The 21,882-nt window shown below is 39.9% G+C and overlaps 1 protein-coding gene across 5 annotated transcripts in view; it reads right to left on the bottom strand.

Moving 5' to 3' along the window:
• Positions 1–5,651: 5,651 nt before the first annotated feature.
• Positions 5,652–21,882, bottom strand: part of LOC122199693 (olfactory receptor 4B1-like) — a 52,631-nt gene continuing 36,400 nt past the window's right edge. For 2 of the 5 annotated variants that reach the window (XM_042904965.1, XM_042904966.1), the window contains exons 2-4: positions 10,653–10,826; positions 10,206–10,407; positions 5,652–6,621 (exon numbers count right to left, since the gene is read on the bottom strand). In XM_042904965.1, coding sequence (XP_042760899.1) covers positions 5,652–6,581 — 930 coding nt within the window. In that variant the 5' untranslated portion in view covers positions 6,582–6,621; positions 10,206–10,407; positions 10,653–10,826. Of the gene's footprint in view, positions 6,622–7,704; positions 7,774–10,205; positions 10,408–10,652; positions 10,827–21,882 lie in introns of those variants that run through there. The other 3 variants (XM_042904967.1, XM_042904968.1, XM_042904969.1) reach the window with 3 other exon arrangements.

Genomic DNA, 21,882 nt, shown 5'->3' with positions numbered 1-21,882 from the left:
TGTTTGTGGTATAAAACTGTTTGTTCACCTAAATTGCATTTGTTGTAAGGGGTTGATTTCATTTCATAACCTGATAAAGATTCGCCCATTGTCTATGGGTTAATCCCTCACCTCTCCAGTTCTAATCAAACCCGACCATTATAAATGATGTACAGATTTATATAGAATTAGGAATATATATATAATCCTTCTTCCAAAAAGGTATTTTACAAGAAAAATAAATACATGGCTCTATTGGTTTATGCTTTTATAAAAATGGGAATGTCAAAGAATGTTTATAGCAGCTTTTATTCGTAATGACCAAAAGCAGAAATCAAATCAAATGTCTACCAACAGGGGAATACATTTTGTTCTGTTGCAGTATATGTATACAGTGGAATACTATTCACCAAACAAAAAGAACAAACTACTGTAACCCACAACACAATGAATATTTAAAAACATTATGTTGAGTGAAAAGAAACCAGACACAGTAGAGTACGTGCTTTATGATTCTGCTTTCTGAGTTTAAGAAGGGGCTAAACTTCCATGATGATAGAAATTAGATCAGCAGTTGTTTATGGGAAGTGGAGATTGCTTGGAAGGGGTCATGAAAGAAGCTTCTGGGGTAATGGAAATACTCTACCTCTTGGTTAGGACTTAGGTTACACAGTTATATAAATTTATCAAAATTCATTGGGTTGTACACTTAAGGTCTGAGCATTCCACGGAATATAAGTTATATCTCAATTAAAAAGAAAAAAACTAGTTGGGATGGGTAACTACAATGGAAGAAACATCTGATCCCAGTGTCAGTATACTTGAGTTTGTGCTCAAGTTTTGTGCCTGATTTATTCAGAAGCAGAGATTGCTGGTGCCCCACAACATTTGTTTTCTCTTTCTTCTTTCTATAGTTTTACAAACTCTGAATTTTTATCTGGGCACATACCCAGGTGGAATAAAAAATTACATTACTCAGCCTCCCTTGCAACTTTATTTTTTTTAATGTTTATTTATTTTTGAGAGAGAGAGACAGATGGAGTATGAGCTGGGGAGGGGCAGAGAGAAGAGGGAGACACAGAATCTGAAGCAGGCTCCAGGATCCAAGCTGTCAGCACAGAGCCGGATGCAGGGCTCGAATCTATGAACTGTGAAAACCATGACCTCAGCCGAAGTCAGCTGCTTAACCAACTGAGCCACCCAGGCGCCCCTGCAACTTTAACAAAGGGGACATGATGCACTTATGTTGTCCCTTTCTCTTTCCTGATGCCAGGAATGCTGTCATTATGGCTGCATCTACCGCGTCGTCTTGGGTCGCGAGATGACTCAAGGATGGAGAAACAAGAGAGACCATTTCCATCCTGAATTGTCTACCTCTTGACTTCTACCTTGTTTCAGATTCTGTTCCTAGCAGATAAATCCTAATCCAAATGATGTTTCAAACTCCAAAAATGTACACTGGGAATGATTGAGATTTCATTGACCTCACAGGATTACTATGAGACTCTGATGAAATAATTGATATGTAAGGGCTGTGAATTATACACAAGATGTCATGCAGATATAAAATATATTAATTTCTCTACTAATAATCCTAAATATGGCTCTAGGGTATTTTCATGCATTTGAAAAGTTGTTATATTTTCATTGCAAGGTAATAGATTAACATCCCTTCTATACTGCAACTAAAAGTAATTCACAAGACAGAGCTTCTCTGGCTCCAAATCATCTCACATCTAGCTCAAGCCTTTCCAAAACGATAAAGATAGATAATGTTGACACAACTTTGACATCTTTTATCCACTCAGTAGTTATTGAGTGCCTATCCTCTGTCATTCATCACACTAGGTACTAAAGCAGAGTAATTCTAAAATCTTTCAGCATCTAGAAGTTTGCCACTAACTGAATTACCAACAGCTAATTCAGATAATTAACCAATTCAAAGATTTAGGTATTAGGCAAATGACCAATTCACTGAACTACTAATTTATCAAACACATGCTTCACCTCTGATCTACTCTACTGCATTTACTATCAATGAAGCCTTGGAAAATCTGGGGGCGCCTGGGTGGCTCAGTCAGTTAAGCTCCTGACTCCTGATTTCAGTTCAGGTCATGATTTTATGGTCCCAAGTCAGGCTCCGTACTGTCAGTAGTGCCTGCCTAGGATTCTGTCTCCCTCTCTCTCTCTGTCCCTCCCCAGCTCATGCCTCTTTCTCTCTCTCTCTCCCAAAATAAATAAATAAACTTAAAAAAAAAGCAGCAGCCTTGGAAAATCTGAATTGTAAAACACACAGAAAATCAACATTCAATGAATCTAGATCAACAAATCCGTAAAACAGAAGTTGAGAAACCAAGTTATGCCAAACTGGCAAAAATTTGCAGACACTATTTCCAAATAGTTCAAATCAAGAGTAAAACCTCCAAGGCAGCAGGGAAGGACGTGTCCATGCCCATTCTCAAGAAAATAAAGAATGTGCCGTAAGCATGACTTTTGTGCTCTTCTTTGATATGTGTATTTGCCATTCAACTCTAGTGAGTTTCTGCTGAAACCGAATAAGCACAAACCCTCAGTAGGTGTGCAACAGTGAGGATTCATTCCCACATCAGTGCAGTGTGTCTGCAGGCTGGCTGGGCAGCTCTGTGTCAGGCTGCAATTTGGGGCGGGGGGGGGGGGGGGCAGGTGAAGTTCTGCTCCACGTGTGTCATTCTACAGCCCAGGTGATGGGGACATCATCTCATGATGGCGGAAGGGACACAAGAGGCAAGAGACACATGAGGCCCCTTAAGTTTTAGGCTCTAACCAGCAAGCTGTCATGTCCATTCATATTCCATCAGCCAGAGCAAGTCATACGGTTGAGGCCAAAGTCAAGGGATAGAAAAGTATATTCCACATGTAGTGGAAAGAACTTCAAGATTACATGGAAAAGGGCATAGACACAAGAAGGAGTAAAACACTAGGGTGAATAACTCAACCTGAAACAGGAAGGCTTGACTAACACATGTGAAAACATCCCCTCATCTGCTCCCTGTACCTGTGTCCCTTTCTCAAGAAGGTAAACCGAAAATGAAGACATGTAGCAAAGGCAGTTGACCAGACTGAAAACTCAGTTAGTTGGAAGAGAGAAACAAACATACATAAAATTCTTGGTATTTATTATTTCCCAAAAAGCTGAAATTCAACACACACAAAAATTTCCCCCAAATATATTGCTCATCACATGCTGCAGCAAAACATAAGTGCCATGAATTTTATAAAGCCTTAATCGATATATATGTCCGATTAATCAGAAGTTCAGTGTTAGCAAATTTCTGCTTGGGGACTTAGCAAATTGCCAATTAGTGAAGTAGCGAATTTTTAGCAAATTGCTGCTTGGTGACTATTTGCAGTGAATTGGCCCAGAACTCTGGATGTAAAGCTATATATGCAAACGAGACTCATCCTTGCCATCAAGACCTGCAGGTGGTTTGGTTTTTCTTTTTCTTTCTTTCTTTTTCTTTCTTTCTGTTTACAATCACATAATGTCTTTTGTGGAAAATAATTATGACAAAATAATTAATGCAAATGGTAATAATTAATGCAAAATGGCATTGTTTGAGTTTTTGCAAATACCCTTAATATTTGGCTTAAGAGATACAGCTGAATTCTCACATTGGTTTGTGTATTCAATCTGCTGGGTATGTTGTCTTTGTTGAAACATATGGAGAAAATTCAGCCTTGCAGAGATATGTAATGGGAAGAAAAAGGATAATGCAAGATGTTAGATTTAAAAATGTTTTTAGTACCTCACTATGTATCCCAAACACTCAAATCTCCATATGCTATCAAATGTTTCTTCCATGCATAAAAACATGATTTATTTATTAGGAATACTCATCTCAGGATATACAGACCTTAAATGATAGAATTTATTTTGACCTATAGTAGGATCGTTTGGCTTCTATTCACAACCCTCAGGCACTCAGCCCAGGGCTTCATTCCTTCATTCCCTAGAGGGAAATTAAAGCAGATGCATTCACAGGAAAACGGTTACATTATGGAAAAGGTTTCTTGCGCTTGACCCACGCGTGCATGCCAAGGACCCTGGATCAAGAGTTTCGGTCACGTGCCTGAGGCTGAGCCACCAAACGATTGAGCTGGATTTTGATCAGTCACTCTGGCACCAATTCAAATCCATCCACTATGTCCAGGGGCACCACCCTCCCAGATATCACATCTATCAGCACTCCCTATGGCAGACATCTCTTCCTAATGACAACCCTGACCTTGTTCAAGCACCGATATGCCCAGCCCAGGAGAAAAACAGTGTCTAAACTAAACTGGTAACACAATCCCATTCCTCTTTACCACCGTTCACTCTCCCAGCCTCCCTCGCATCTAGGCATGGACATGCGGTAAGAAATAAGACAATTTTCCGTTCTGGCCAATAAAGAAAATATATAAGAATTGTTCTGAGGGGTCTCTGGAAATATTTCCCAAATAAAATGAGAGCCCCTCCTTCCCCTCACATTAGCATATAATACCTAGATGTGCTGTAGCCCTCCTGCTGCCATGGGGCAGGGGGGCAGCCAAGAGAATTCAAGACACACAAACCAGGTGCTCTGGCATCACAGAATTAACAAAACAACCCTAGAATTGCTGGCCCCCAAACTTTTTGTCGAGTAAGCAATACATGTTATATGATTGAAGTCAGGGGTTGCCAAACTTTTCCTGAAAAGGGTGACATATTTTAGGCCTTGCCGACCATACAGTCTCCATGACAACCACTCAACCATGCTACTATATCACAAAGGCTACCATAGAGAAAAAGTAATTGGCATGACCATAGTCCAGTAACCTATTTATGAACACTAAAATCTTATACTCCTATAACATTCACGTATCAACAAATATTTTTCGACTTTGATTTTTTTTTAAGTATAAAAACCACGTTGGTTTTTAGGCCATACAAAAACAGGCAATGAGCTGTATCTGGCTTAAGCAACACCCCAGTGCCCAGACAGCAACTGTCTAGGAAGAAAAGGGTCTTCTAAAATTGTCCAAATTAATGGTTAACAATAGCTTCACTGTATTTCACATCCAAGAGACATTTCCATTCTAACAATACCTTATTCCTGTGAAATAAGGCTCATAATGAGGAATTTCAGGCATTAGAATCAGGTAAATAAAGCAGGGGTACCAAATGAAGTATAAAAGCCTCCGTGGCACTCCCACAAGATCTCACAACACTATCAGAGAAGGACAAAGCAAAACATAAACTTCTGTCTCCAAGTGCCACAGACTTTCCACACCCCACAGCATGCTAACACCAAGAGGCAAAGTGAATGAAGCCAAGGTTGCACAGGTAGAAAACAACAGGGTGGGAATTCACAGTCTAGGTAATCCCTCCCTGAAGGCTGTGGTGCTTCCAACTATGGGCAACAGAAAAAGAGAAGAGATGCAGCTCTTCTCTAAAACATTCTCCAAACTACAGACAGCAATGAATTGGTGCAGCTGTGATTAGTGCAATGGAATATAAGGGGCTCATCTAAATACAAAATATAAATATATAAATCTATATATGTATATATAGAAAAACAGGTTAACTTTTCCTCAATTCCTCGGAGTTGACTGAAACCAGAATGCATATTTGGTCACCCCCTAGACATGACAATTTTTTCGTGTTTTCATTTTTAGTCCCTCCCTGAATTCATTCTCTTCCCCCACAGCTTCCTCATGGCATTTTTCACCTCTGCATTCCTGAGTGTGTAGATGATGGGGTTCAGCATGGGGGTGACAACTGTGTAGAACACGGCCACCAGTTTGTCCTCAGTGAAAGTAGAGGGAGGCCGCATGTAGAGGAAGATGGCAGGTCCAAAGAACAAGACGACCACTGTGATGTGAGAGGCACAGGTGGAGAGGGCTTTGCGCCTCCCCTCTGCAGAATGGTTCCTCAGGTTGTACAGGATGACAATATAGGAGGACACCAGGAGGAGGAAGGAGAAGATAGAAAATAATCCACTGTTGGCCAACACAATAACCCCCTCCACAGAAGTGTCAGTGCAGGAAAGTTTGAATAAGGGATGGAGGTCACAGAAGTAGTGGTCAATCACATTGGGACCACAGAAAGACAACTGGAGAGTGATAATAATCTGGACCATGGAATGAAAAAAGCCCCCGAGCCAGGATCCAGCCACCAGAAGGCGACACACACACCGGCTCATGATAGTTGTGTAGTGAAGGGGTTTGCAAATGGCCACATAGCGGTCATAGGCCATTACCGTCAGCAGGAAGATCTCAGTAACTCCAAAGAAGTGGAAGAAGAATATCTGAGCCACACAGCCCTCCAGGGAGATGGTTTTAATCTTGGCAAGTAAGTCTGTGATGAATTTAGGGACAACAGTGGAGGAGTAAGTGATCTCCACCAGGGACAAGTAGCTAAGGAAGAAGTACATGGGGGAACGCAGACTCTTACTGACATTGACTGTCAGAACAATGAGACCATTGCCCACCACTGTGGCCAGGTATACCAGAAGAAACACCACAAAGCACCCTCTCTGCACCTCTGGATCCTGGAAAAGACCGACGATAATTAACTCGGTCACGTTATTTGTACTCGCCATGGAATCTAATCAGGTGTTCTGGGCACAGGTAATGAGAGACCTGCAATAAAACAAACACAGATGGTAACCAATTCTCATTTATAGCACGTTAGACAGTGTAAACCACTTTACAATATACTAATCACCAACCCATTCATTTAGCCCACATGTACTCACTCAGCATTAAGTATTAGCAACCTAACAACAATTGCATAATAGAAAATTAAGGCTCAGGGAGAAGGTTATTTAACCAGAATCACACAGAAAGTGGTGAATTCTGGCTTTCAGACTTCAGCCAGGGCTCTTTCGAGTTCACCACCAGTTGATGTGAATTTGAGGGGCCATTCAGGTTCATAGCATGCACTTTTACTATCTTCCCTGAAGCTCTCTACTATCGAGGGATCCCCGTGACACGCTTGTGCTCCCAAATTCCTTGTTTCCTTCGTCTGTGCCCTGGGAAACATCTTCCCACTGATAATTCTTCTCTTCCCAAAAGGTCAAGTACAGTTTTCTTCATTCAGTTATACCAGTCTTCAACCTATCATAACAAGAGTCATCCCCTGGAACAGGGGAACTTTTCCACACCTACATCTATCTATTCAGACTATGCAGAAGAACGGATCACAGAACACACTCGTGCTAACAATGTCATATGATGCAAAACAATATTCTTCAGATTAAGGTGCCATATTCAGAATATTTTCACCACATACGAGCCATGAGAAATAAGGAATAAATAGTATGAACATCTTGCTTCTCTGCTCTAAAATTTATCCTCCTTGCATGTCCCCTTATCCCTGAAATTTTCAAGAAATACTCTTTTGAAAAAGTAAAAGTGTACCTAAACAGCAAGGACCTAAATCAACAGAAAGAAACAACAGTCAGTGATGTAGACAGATGGGAACAGAGCCGTGTGTGTCGAAAATCATCAGGTAAGGACATGGTGATGTGTGAAATATCCTAAGAGAACAGATACAGGACTTCTCATTTTTAAAAAAAGTGTATGAGGAGATGGATATGTTAATCAGCTTAACTGCAGTGATCATTTCATTATGTATTATCAGAACATCAAGTTGTAAATATTAAATAGATATCATTTTCATCAAAGAAAGAAAATGTTTAAGGTTAAATAAAGTCATCGAACCTGAAAACATTGAGAAACTAGTATTCAAGAGCAAGAAAATAGTAGAAAAATAGACTGTGGCATTTCAGAGATGCAGAGTATCCTCGACCCTTGACATCGGGCTCTGATTGAGTCCCTTATTCCTCAAATAAATTCCCCTCTTTGCTTAAACTAGTTTGATGGGTTTTTGTTTCTCGGAAGCAAAACCTCCTAAGATAGGAACCTAGGAAAATAAATAAATAAATACATACATACATACATACATACATACATATATACATACATAAATAAATAAACAAACAAACAAATCTGAAAAGCATAGTTGGGACACCTGGGTGGCTCAGTTGGTTAACCGTCCAACTCTTGATTTTGGCTCAAGTAATGATCGCATGATTCGTGAGTTCAAGTCCCATGGAGGCACAGAGCCTGTCTTGGCTTGGATTCTCTCTCCCTCTCTCCCTGCCCCTCCCCTCCACTTGCACACATTCTCTCTCTCTCTCTCTCTCTCTCTCTCTCTCTCTCTCTCAAAATAAATAAATAAACATTTAAAAAGAAAAAGGAAAAAACTGAAAACCATAGCAATATTAAGAAAGTTCAAAATATAGTTATGAGTTAGAAAGAACAAGTGAAAAATATTCCCTTTACAAAGAAGTTATGCAGAGAAAACCATAAAAATACTAAAGTAACATCAAAAAATTCATGTATAAAAGACAAAATATATCCACCCAAAGTGATTTTTATAAACTCAGGTTTAAATAATAAAATTCAACATAAAGATTTCAACTCTCCCTAAATTTATCTACAAATTTAAGCAATCTTAATCATTTCCAATGGAATTTTTCTTTGTAATTTATATAATTACACTAAAGTCCATCTATAGGAGGAAAACAGCCAGGAAAAGGTGATCAGCCATCCACCAAAGCAAAATAGATAGATAGATAGATAGATAGATAGATAGACAGATAGATAAAATAAAACCTGCCCATCCAAGAGCTAAAGTTTCCAGGAATATAGGTACAGCAGAGAAATTACATTGATACCCATGCTAAGCATAAGCAGTATTGCTAAATTCATCAGCGCAGGGCCCTTGACAACAGGTGCAGTGCTGGGAAAACCAAGCACCTAGAAGCATTAGGAATATCTAAAACCATCTCAGCACCCTGGAAAATCAAGTGAATGGATGGTTAGAAGACAAGAATGTGAGACGCCCCAAGAGTGTGAGACGAGAGTGTGAGACTCACCTTTTACCACAGCCTCACTCACGAGCCCAAGAAAAGGATTTGGACAGAGATTAGGGTTGCAGTTGATAAGACTAACTATGGAGACACAGGAGACCTACAGGCAAGTGTGACCTGGAAGATACTCTGATCACACCCTCACCCTCCATGCTGCTCAGGCTGCAGCTGAGATCACATTTGACCCATGCCTTCCCTCATGCCCATTCCAGTCGTCATCACGGCCCATTCATCTCTCATTAAACCATCCCCCCGTGTGCCCTTTCTCTCCATTCTTCCCGCCACCCCTTCTCACACACTGTCAGCAGATGCCCAAATTACCAACACCTCTTCGTCTTCAGATGCTCCTGCCTATCCATCCTGCACACTGCAGCCAGAAAATTGTGTCCTAGACCCTTCTTTCCTCGGATCCTCCCCAGGCATGGCAATAGCTGGGGGGAAACCTGGACTCCTCTGACTTAAAGACCTTCACAGACTGAGCCACCTCAGCAATCACCCTCTTACCCACTAAACTTTGACTCATCTCTGTTCACATCCTCTCCCCGTCCCACAGCCCACCCTGCTATTCCCACCACGGACCCCCCCTTCACCCTCTCCTCGTTCTTCCAACACTATCCACCTTCCAACCCAGTTCCGCTGTGTTCAGCAATACTCCAAGCCATCTGTACCTTCTCTTCCCTGAGTGCTGGAAAATACTTTGGTGATTACCCTTCAGTGTAAATCTGGTCATGATACTTCTCTACATAAAAATCTATCAGTATCTCCCTATTGCCCACAGCCTAAATTATAATATTCTTAGCATGGAGTCCAGGTCCTGTTTGAACTGGCCATTGTCTGCTTTGCACCCTTATTGTCATTCCCAAATGACTATTACACAGCTATTTCCAAACCAAAGAGGTCCTTTCTTCCTTCTCTGTGTTTAGTATTCCTTCTTTCTAATTGCAAGACGAATCTCACTACGATAAGAATAATGTATCCATTCCTCTGTGCTCTTACAGTAACATCATATTTCTTTTGTAGCAATTAATAGATTCTTTATATTGGTAGCTCTGTAACTATATCCCAAAACTGTAAAGGACATTAAACTGTCAAATTTTACATTTTAGATAATTTCACCACAATAAAAATAAATACGTAAATGGAATTCATTATCCCCCTTCCCCAAAAAATCTTCAAAGCAAACTACCTCATTTATAAATGAACACCTGTGGCTTAAGGAGCCTGACTTACCCAACATCCTATGGTGGCTTAAAGACTTTGCACCTTATTTCCAGCCATATCACCCACCTTGAAGCCACAAAATCTGGTGTGGCTTCATTCTACCTCGGAACGAGGAATTGGGTCAGATGGATCTCAAGTGTACTCAAGTGCCTCTAGCTCAGCATGAAGGTAGTCACTCTGTTGGAATAGACAGTTTTCAAGGTGACGATCTGGTTGGAGATGCTAGGATAGTGTGCAGCATTATTTTCCTCTCTAGGAATCCTGGTCCCTGGAAAAGTAAGGTGCTTTGGCTAATATTCCCCACCTAGCTGATTTCTCACTGAAGGGTCCAGTGAGCAAAGTTCAGGTCACATTCAACTAAGCCCTTGAGAGTGGTGCTGAAAATATTTAGACCTTTTGCTCAAACCTCCTCTATTTACAAATGAGGCGACAGAGGCTGACAGAGGTTAATTGCTTCCCAAAGCCACACACTAGATACTTGCCAGGTTAATAACTTGGAAATCACTAAGCTACCTTCTGATGGCTCTGGATGGTTGTTGCTACTGCAATTCGAGAATCAGGTCTTGTCCCCAGTAACAAAACACCATGTTCCTGGGGGCTTTCAGAAAACAAATGATGGCATCTATGATGAATCACAGAAGAGGAAAGTTCAGAGGATCTGGATCTGCGTTGATATTTGGATAATATCTAAGAAACAAATAAAAGCCACAGGAATCAGCAAACTCAGAGAATTTAAGATGCTGTGTTTTATGTAGAAAACATACCCACCCACTGAGTCGGAGGGTTCTGATTAAATGCTTAGATCCTTGAACTATTTAAAATAAACTAAGCCACACACTATAATCAAGGGAACAACTTCCCCATGGAATTTCTTTTCTCTCGGGTGAAACTGTCAATTAAACTTGACTTCAGAAAGGTTCAAAATCTGCTCCCATTAGTGACATTTCTATAAAGTTTTGACACCCAACAATGAGACAGTAAGAGAAGAAAGTTGAAGGAAGGACATAAAGGGAACTTTTTTCCAGACTGAACGACTAAGCATGGAAAGGAGAATGAAGAGAGAGGAAAGTGAGGACTGGACAGGCGTCAGGACACTTGGGCACTAGCTCTGGTCATAACTGATTAACTACTAATCTGAGTATGCCACTCACCTCTCCACTTCTTGCTCCCCCCTGGTTCTCCTTCTATATAAGATGACAGAGTTAAGCTGGATCACCCCCATCGTACCTTCCAATTCTAACATTCATGGATTCATGTATAAGTCACTTAGGGTCCCCAGTGCCTCACCCTCTCCTTCAATAATGATGGTGGTGATAATAATGTAATCGACAGGGGGCAGGTCTGACTGTGAGCCAACACAGCAGGCCTCTCCCCCAGAGGACCAGCATAGGCCGCACCCATGCACCAAATCTACTGATCATGGAGTGCTCCAAAGTGTAAGCTTCACTTCTAGTGAAGATAGGACCAGGCTTTTTTTTTTCCTTTGAAATCAGAATTAGAGTTTTTTGTTTGTCTGTTACCTTTTCTCATTTTTTTGGCTTCTTTTTTCTTTCTTTCTTTCTTCATTTTTCTTTGGAATCAGGCTTATTGTTTTTTGTCTGTTTGCTTGGGTTTTTGTTCCTTTTCCTTTTCTCTTTTTTGGATCAGGCTTTTTTTTTAATGTTTACTGATTTTTGAGAGACAGAATACACAACCAGGGGAGGGGCACAGAGGGGAACAGAGGATCTGAAGCAGGCTCTGTGCTGACAGCAAAAAACCCCTCCATGGTCTGAACTCATGAACGATGAGATCATGATCTGAGCCAAAGTCAGATGCTTAGCTGACTGAACCACCCAGGCATCCCCAGCCCTTTTTTTTTTCAATCAGGCTTATTTTAACAAACAAATCAAAGCACACCTAGTTAAAGGTCCAAACACTCCCCACTGTAGGCAAGGGGGAACTCTGCAGGGGACTGACCTGTGGGAAAGAGCAGCCACAACACAACAGCAGAGTGCACACAGCATACACCAAAAACACTTCTTGAAGCTCGAGGCCCTGGACAGCGTATGACCCCTTCTCAATATAGCATTACTCTTGGGAGCAGGAAACAAGACTTCAACATGCAAGAGACAGAAACCTAGACAAAATGATGAGATGGAGGACTTCTCCCCAGAAGAAAGACAAGAAGAAATCACAGCCATAGTCACGGATTTAGTCAAAACAGATATAAGCAATATTATCTGAATAATAATTTAGAAAAACAGTCATAAGAATACTACATGGGCTTGAAAGAAGCACAGATGACACCAGAGAAACCTTTCAGAGATAAAATACCTAAAACTAGTCAGGCTGAAATTAAAAATGTTATAACTGGGATGTAAAACAGACTGGATGTGATCACAATGAGGATGGAAGAAGCAGAGGAACAAATACGTGATATACAAGATAAAATTATAGAAAATAATGAAGGTGAAAAGGAAAGGAAAAGAAAACTATTAGATCACAAATATAGACTTAGGAAACTCAGTCATTCCATAAAGCTCAATAATATCCATATCATAGGAATCCCAGAAGAAGAAGAGTAGGAAAAACAGGCAGAAAGCATATTTGAACAAATTATAACTGAGAACTTCCCTAATATGGGGAAGGAAAGATTCAATCAAGTCCAAGAGGCACAGAAAACTCCCTTCAAAATCAACAAAAACAGGTCAACATCAAGACATACCAGCAAAACTTGCAAAATACAAAAATAGGGAATTCTGAAAGCAGCTAGGGACAAAAGTCCTTAATCTACAAGGGTAGACACGTAAGGTTAGCAGCAGACCTGTCCACAGAATCTTGACAGGCCAGAAAAGAGTGGCAGGATATATTTAACATGCTAAGTGGGGAAAATATGCAGCCAAGAATATTTTATCCAGCAAGGCTGTCATTCAGAACAGAAGGGGAGATAAAGAGTTTCCTAGAAAAGCAAAAACTAAAGGAGTTTGTGAATACTAAGCCAGCTCTGCAAGAAATATTAAAGAGGACTCTTTGAGAAAGAAAGACAGACCAAAAGCAACAAAGACTAGAAAGGAACAGAGACAATCTACAGGAACAGCAACATTGCAGATAATACAATGGCACTAAATTCATATCTATCAATAATCACTCTGAATGTAAATGGACTAAATGCTCCAATAAAAAGATATAGGGTATCAGAATGGATGAAAAAACAAGACCCACCCATATGCTGCCCATCACAGACTCCTTTTAGACCCAAAGACACCTGCAGATTGAAAGTGAGGGGATGGAGGACCATCTATCATGCTAATAGACACCAAAAAAATAAAAATAAATAAGCCAGAGTAGTTATACTTATATCATACAAACTAGACTTTAAACCAAAGACAGCAACAAGAGATGAAGAAGGGCACTATATCATAATAAAAGGGTCTATCTAACAAGATGATGTAACAATTGTAACTATTTATGCCCCAACTAGAAACAGCCAAATATACAAATCAATTAATAACGAAATAAAGAAATTAATTGATAATGATACAATAATAGTAGGGGACATTAACATCCCACTGACATCAATGGACAGATCATCTAAGCAGAAGATCAACAAGGAAACAATGGCTTTGAATGACACACTGGACCAGATAGACTTAACAGACATATTCAGAACATTTCATCCTAAAGCAGTAGAACACATATTTTTTTTCAAGTGTACATGGAACATTCTCCAGAACAGATCACATACCTGGTCACAAATCAAGCCTCAACAAATACAAAAATATTGAGACATACCATGCATATTTTCAGACCACAACACTATGAAACTTGAAGTCAACCACAAGAAAAAAATTGGAAAGACTACAAATACATGGAGATTAAAGAACATCCTACTAAACAATGAATTGGTCAACAAGGAAGTAAAAGAAAAAATGAAAAATATATGGAAGCAAATGAAAATGAAAACATGACAGTACAAAACCTCTGGAATGAAGCAAAGGCAATCATAAGAGGGACGTATATAGCAATACAGGCCTTACTCAAGAAGTAAGGAAAGTCTCAAATACACAACCTAACCTTACACCTAAAGGAGCTGGAAAAAGAACAAATAAAGCCCCAAACCAGCAGAAGAAGGTAAATAATATAGATTAAAGCAGAAATAAGTGATATCGAAATTAAAAAAAAAAACAAAAACGGTAGAACAGATCAACAAAGTAGGCACTGATTTTTGAAAGAATTAACAAAAATGATAAACCTCTAGATAGACTTATCAAAAAGAAAAGAGAAAGGACCCAAACAGATAAAATCACAAAGGAAAGAGGAGAGATCACAACCAACACCATAGAATTACAATTAGAAGAGGATAGTATGAGCATTTATATGCCAACAAATTAGGCAATCTGGAAAAAAATGGATAAATTCCTAGAATCATATACACTACCAAAACTGAAACAGGAATAAATAGAAAATTTGAATAGAACCATAACCAGCAAAGAAATTGAATCTGCGTTCAAAAATCTCCCAATGAACAAGTGTCCAGGGCTAAGTGGCTTCCCAGGGGAATTATACCAGACATTTAAATCAGAGTTAATACCTATTCTTCAGAAAGTGTTCAAAAAAAAAGAGAGAAATGGAAGGAAAATTTCCAAGTCCATTCTATGAGGCCAGAATTATCTTGATTCCAAAACCAGACCAAGATCACACTAAAAAGGAAAATTACAGACCAATATCCCCGGGGAATATGGATGCAAAAATTCTCAATAAGACATTAACATATAGAATCCAATAGTACATTAAGAGAATTATTCACCACGATCAAGTGGGATTTATTCCTGGGCTGCAAGCATGATTCAATATCCACAAATCAATCAACAAGATACACCACATTAATATAAGAAAGGATAAGAACCATATGATCCTCTCAATAGATTCAGAAAAAGCATTTGACAAAATATAGAATCCTTTTTTGGTAAAAACCCTCAAGAAAGTAGGGATAGAAGGAACATACCTCAACATCATAAAGGCCATACATGAAACACCCACAGCTAAGATCATCCTCAATGGGGAAAAATAGAGAGCTTTCCCCCTGAGATCAGAAACACAACAAGGAGGTCCACTCTCACCGCTATTGTTCAACATAGTACTGGAAGTCCTAGCCTCAGCAATCTGAGAACAAAAAGAAAGAAAAGGCTTCCAAATCTGCAAGGAAGAAGTCAAACTTTCACTCTCCACAAACATGATACTCTATGTAGAAAATCCAAAAGACTCCACCAAAACATTGCTAGAACTTATACATGAATTCAGCAATGCAATAGGGTATAAAATCAATATACAGAAATCTGTTGAATTTATATACACTAATAATGAAGCAGCAGAGAGAGATATCAAGGAATCAATCCCATTTACAATTGCACCAAAAACCATAAGATACCTGGAACTAAAACTAACCAAAGACATAAGAAAAATCTGGACTCTGAAAACTACTGAACACTTGTGAAAGAAACTGAAGAGGACACAAAGAAGTAGAAAAATATTCCATGCTCATGGGTTGGAAGAACAAACATTTAAGATGTCTATACTACCCAAAGTAATCTACACGTTCAATACACTCCCTATCAAAATAACACCAGCACTTTCACAGAACTGGAACAAACAATTCTAAAATGTGTATGGAACCAGAAAAGACCTCGAATAGCCAAAGTAATGTTGAAAAAGAAAAGCAAAGCAGGAGACATCATAATTCAGGACTTCAAGCTGTATTACAAAGCTGTAATCATCAAGACAGTATGGTACTGGCACAAAAACAGAGGCGCAGATCAGTGGAACAGAATAGAGAACCCAGAAATGGACCCACAACTATATGGTCAATTCATCTTTGACAAAGCAGGAAAGAATATTCAATGGAAAAAACGACAGTCTTTTCAACAAATGCTGTTGGAAAAACAGGATAGCGACATGCAGAAGAATGAAACTGGACCACTTTCTCTTCTTACATCACACACAAAAACAAATTCAAAATGGATGAAAAACCTAAATGTGAGAGAGGAAACCATCAAACTCCTAGATGAGAACACAGGCAGCAACTCTTTGACCTTGGCCGTAGCAACTTCTTACTAGACATGTCCCCAGAGGCAAGGGAAACAAAAGCAAAAATGAACTATTAGGACTTCACTCAGATAAAAAGCTTCTGCACAGGGAAGGAAACAATCAATAAATCTAAAAGGCAACCTACAGGGGCCACCTGGGTGGCTCAGTTGGTTATGTGTCTGACTCTTGATTTAGGCTCAGTTCATGATCTCATGGTTCATGGGGTTGAGCTCTGTACCAACAGCACAGAGCCTTCTTAGGATTCTCTCTCTCTCTCTCTCTCTCTCTCTCTCTCTCTCTCTCCCTCCCTCCCTCTCCCTCTCTCTCTCTCTCTGCCCCCCCCACTCACATGCATTCTATCTCTCTCTCAAAATAAATAAATAAACATTAGAAACAATAAATTAATTAATTAATTAATAAAAGGCAACCTATGGAATGGGAGAAGATATTTGCAAATGACATATCAGATAAGGGGTTAGTATCCAAACCTATAAAGAACTTATCAAACTCAATACCCAAAAAATAAATAATCCAGTTAAGAAATGGGCAGAAAACATGAACAGAAATTTCTCCAAAGAAGACATACAAATGGCTAAAAGACAGGTGAAAAAACGCTCAACATCATTCATCATCAGGGTAGTATAAATCAAAACCATGATGAAATACCACCTTATACCTGTTAGAATAGCTAAAATTAACAACTCAAGAAACAACAGATGCTAGCAAGGATGCAGAGAAAGGGGAACCTCTTATACTATTGATGGGAATGCAAACTGGTGCAGCCACTCTGGAAAACAGTATGGAGGTTCCTCAAAAAGTTAAAAATACAACTACCCTATGACTCATCAATTGCACCACTAGATATTTATCCAAAGGATACAAAAGTACTGATTTGAAGGGGTACATGTACCCCAGTGTTTATAGCAGCATTAGCAACAATAGCCAAATTATGGAAAGAGCCCAAATGTCCATCAACTGACGAATAAATAAAGATTATGTGGGGGAGACACACACACACACACACACACACATATATATACAGAATATTACTCAGCCATCAAAAAGAATGAAATCTTGCCATTTGCAATGACATGGATGGAACTAGAGTATATTATGTTAAGCAAAATAACTCACTCAGAGACAAATACCATATGACTTCACACGTGTGGAATCTGAGAAACAAAACAGATGAACAAAGGGGAAGGGAAGGAAAAATAAAATAAGATAAAAACAGACAGCGAGGCGAACCATAAGATACTTTAGCTCAACAGAGAAAAGGAGCAAATTCATAGTCCTGCCCAACTACTGAGTATAACCTCCAGTCCCATCCCTCTTGGAAGCATGAGCATAGACATCTGGCAGCCATGAGCACATCCTATGGCCTGCCCAGGCGGGGAGCCAAGCCAGAAGCCCTGTCCAGTTGTTGAGTGTAGTTTCTGGCCCTGCACAACCAAGGAACCTGAACAGTAACCCTGAGCAGCCTCAGAGCCCAGCCTACAGCATTGCCCAACCATAGAGCCCCAGCCTACAACCCCACCTAGCAGAAGAGTCCAGCAAAAAGGCCTACCTGACTACTAAACACAGCCTGTGTCCTTGGCCAGGCAGGGATCCAGCCCAATCACAGATCATAGCCTGCAGCCCCAGCCAACCAGCAACCTCACGTGACCATGGAGCACAGTCTCTAGCCCCACCCAGTTTCAGGAGGCAGCCTGAGGCCCAACCCAAACACAAGCACGGTCAGTGCCACCCTCCAACTGGAGAGCACAGCCTGAAGACACATCTGACCAGGAGCTATTAGATGATATGTTCCCAATGTTGAAAGAACAAAACTGTCAACCAAGAATACTAACCCCAGCAAATGTGCCCTTCACAAACAAAGCAGAGAAAGACTTTCCCAAATGAGAAGAATTGAGGGAGTTCATCACTACTAGAGATGCCTCACAAGAAATGCTAAAGAGAATTCTACAAGCTAAAATGTAAAGATGCTAATTAACATAATAAAAACATATAACTGCATAAAGTTCATTGGTAAAGATAAATATAGTCCAAGTCAGATTCTCTAATATTATAATTGTGGTACATAAATCAATTACAAGTCCAGTTTAAAAGTTATAAAATAAATGTATGAAAACAACTGTAACTGCAATACAGTCAAAAGAGCTGGCTCCCGAGAGTTAAGACCTAAAAATAGTCATCCACAGATCTGTCAGGGTCCTGGGGCCCAGGAGCAATCTTGCCCCTGATCTGGAGAAATAGCCACAAGTTTGCAGCAGAAGTGTGTGGACCCGTGATATCCAATGTGGTAGCCACCAGCAACATGGAGCTATTTAAATTTAAGCCAGTTAAAATTAAATAGAATTAAAAATTCAATTCTTCAGGATGTTATGCATACTCAAATACTAATCACCCACATGGCTAGGGACTACCATATATCAGCAGAGATATAGAATACTTCCATCATCACAGAAAATTCTATTGGCAATGCTGATCCAGACCACAGCAGTTTCAGAAAACAGAATGTTTTTTTAATGTTTCTTTATTTATTTTGAGAGGGGGGAGGGGCAGAGAGAAAGGGGGAGAGAGAGAATCCCGAGCAAGTTCCACACTGTCAACACAGAGCCCAATGCAGGGCTCGATCCCACAAACCGTGGGATCATGACCTGAGCAGAAATTAAGAGTAAGACACTTAACCAACTGAGCCACCCAGGCACCCTCAGAAAACAGAATGTTCACCTCCACGTAGGCAGAAATATCTCCATCTGATATATCGCTGTATATCCCTCACACTTAGAACAATGCACAGCACATAGTACATGCTCATTAAATCTTACTGAATAAGTTATTAAGTAAACCTAATAGGCCTGAAATAGGTGAATGATTAAGTAAACTATGGTACAATCAGACTGTTGATATTATCAAGCCATTATAAACAACTTTTGTGAAAACTTTTAATTGCTCAGGAAATTGGTATGTAATATACTGCCTGAGAATACGCTATTACATCCATTCTCCCCTTTCTCTTTAAGTCTTTAATTTCTGGTTAGTTAACATACAGTGTAGTATTACGTACAATGTAGTGATTCAACACTTCCATACAATAGCTGGTTCCCATCACGAGTGCACTCTTTAATCCCCATCACCGATTTAACCCATCCCCCGCCCCCCTCCATTCTGGTAACCATCAGATTGTTCTTAATAGTAGAGTCTGTTCCTTGGTTTGCTTCTCTCTTTTTTTTCCCCCTTTGCTCATTTGTTTTGTTTCTTAAATTCTGCATATGAGTGAAATGATATGGTATCTGTCTTCCTCTGATTGACTTATTTTGCTTAGTGTAATACTCTCTAGCTCCATCCATGTTGTTGCAAATGGCAAGATTTCATTCTTTCTTATGGGTGAGTAATATTCCATTGTATATACAGAACACATCTTCCTTATCTATTCACTAGTTAATGGGCCCATGGGCTGTTTCCAAACTCATCTCCTTAGAAACAGAACAGAACCCTGATCTTAGCTAAACATAATTCCACCTAGAATAAAAGATTACAGTTTCTGGTCTCCCTTGCAATTAAGGATAACCATGTGGTTAATTTCAATCAAATAAGATGAGAGCAAAATCGCCATGTGGCACTTTTGGATAATCTTCTAAATTAGAAAGTGATTAGCTTATCTTTCCTTTTTCCCGTTTCCTGCCTCCTGGGATATAGAGGAAATGCTAAGAGTGGCATTGTCCAATAGGCATCCATTAGCCACATGTAGTTTTTTAAATTAAACTATTAAGTATTAATTAAACTATAGTTTAGTTATAAACTATAGTTATTAATTAAACTATTAAAACTTAAAAATTTTTAAATTTTAGTCCCTTGGTCTCACTACCCCATTTCACTGCTCAACAGCCACTCCCAATTTGTTCAGCACAGACACAGAACATCTCCGGTGTGGCATAAAGTCTGCCTGGACAGCAGTGGTATAGAGCTCTAGCAGCCCTCTGAGGTCTTGAGGTTGAAGCTGGGTGCTGAAGACAGCACAGTCTGGAATTCTGATAATATGTCAGGCTTCCACAGCCATACTGGACTTTCACCCTCTGTACTTTTGTACTTCCGTTTCATTGACATTTTTTTCTGCTACATACAAACCTATACCTAAAAAGATTAAATAATAAATGAGGAAAGACTTCAAAATTCTATATACAGAGAAGCTCGTGACACTAATTTTTCTTTTGACTTCCAGTGGCATGATAAATAGTTCTCCATCCCCTCACTTTACATCTGAAAGTGTCCTCAGGTCAAAATGAGTCTCTTGTACACAGCAAATAGATGGGTCTTGTTTTTTTATCCATTCTGATATCCTATGTCTTTTGGTTGGCGCATTTAGTCCATTTACATTCAGTGTTATTATTGAAAGATATGGGTTTAGAGTCATTGTGATGTCCGTAGGTTTCATGCTTGTAGCGATGTCTCTGGTACTTTGTCTCACAGGATCCCCCTTAGGATCTCTTGTAGGGCTGGTTTAGTGGTGACGAATTCCTTCAGTTTTTGTTTGTTTGGGAAGACCTTTATCTCTCCTTCTATTCTAAATGACAGACTTGCTGGATAAAGGATTCTTGGCTACATATTTTTTCTGTTCATCACATTGAAGATCTCCTCCCATTCCTTTCTGGCCTGCCAAGTTTCAGTAGAGAGACCGGTCACGAGTCTTATAGGTTTCCCTTTATATGTTAGAGCACGTTTATCCCTAGCTGCTTTCAGAATTTTCTCTTTATCCTTGTATTTTGCCAGTTTCACTATGATATGTCATGCAGAAGATCGATTCAAGTTACGTCTGAAGGGAATTCTCTGTGCCTCTTGGATTTCAATGCCTTTTTCCTTCCCCAGATCAGGGAAATTCTCAGCTATTATTTCTTCAAGTACACCTTCAGCACCTTTCCCTCTCTCTTCTTCCTCTGGAATACCAATTATGCATAGATTATTTCTCTTTAGTGCATCACTTAGTTCTCTAATTTTCCCCTCATACTCCTGGATTTTTTTATCTTTTTTCTCAGCTTCTTCTTTTTCCATAATTTTATCTTCTATAAACTATAAATAGTTCACCTATTCTCTCCTCTGCCTCTTCAGTCCGAGCCGTGGTTGTCTCCATTTTATTTTGCAGCTCATTAATAGCATTTTTTAACTCCTCCTGGCTGTTCCTTAGTCCCTTGATCTCTGTAGCAATAGATTTTCTGCTGTCTTTTATACTGTTTTCAAGCCCAGCGATTAATTTCATGACTATTATTCTAAATTCACTTTCTGTTATATTGTTTAAATCGTTTTTGATCAGTTCGTTAGCTGTCATTATTTCCTGGATGTTTTTTTGAGGGAAATTCTTCCGTTTGGTCATTTTGGATAGTCCCTGGAGTGGTGAGGACCTGCAGGGCACTTCCCCTGTGCTGTGGTGTAGAACTGGAGTTGGTGGGCGGGGCCGCAGTCAGTCCTGATGTCTGCCCCCAGCCCAGCGCTGGGGCCACAGTCAGACTGGTGTGTGCCTTCTCTTCCCCTCTCCTAGGGGCGGGATTCACTGTGGGGTGGCGTGGCCCGTCTGGGCTACTTGCACACTGCCAGGCTTGTGGTGCTGGGGATCTGGCATATTAGCTGGGGTGGATCAGCAAGGTGCACAGGGGTGGGAGGGACAGGCTCAGCTCGCTTTTCC

The sequence above is a fragment of the Panthera leo genome, chromosome D1 (genome assembly GCF_018350215.1).
Source record: "Panthera leo isolate Ple1 chromosome D1, P.leo_Ple1_pat1.1, whole genome shotgun sequence".
In the NCBI taxonomy this organism is placed as follows: domain Eukaryota; kingdom Metazoa; phylum Chordata; class Mammalia; order Carnivora; family Felidae; genus Panthera; species Panthera leo.
This window is presented reverse-complemented; position numbering and strand designations above follow the sequence as displayed.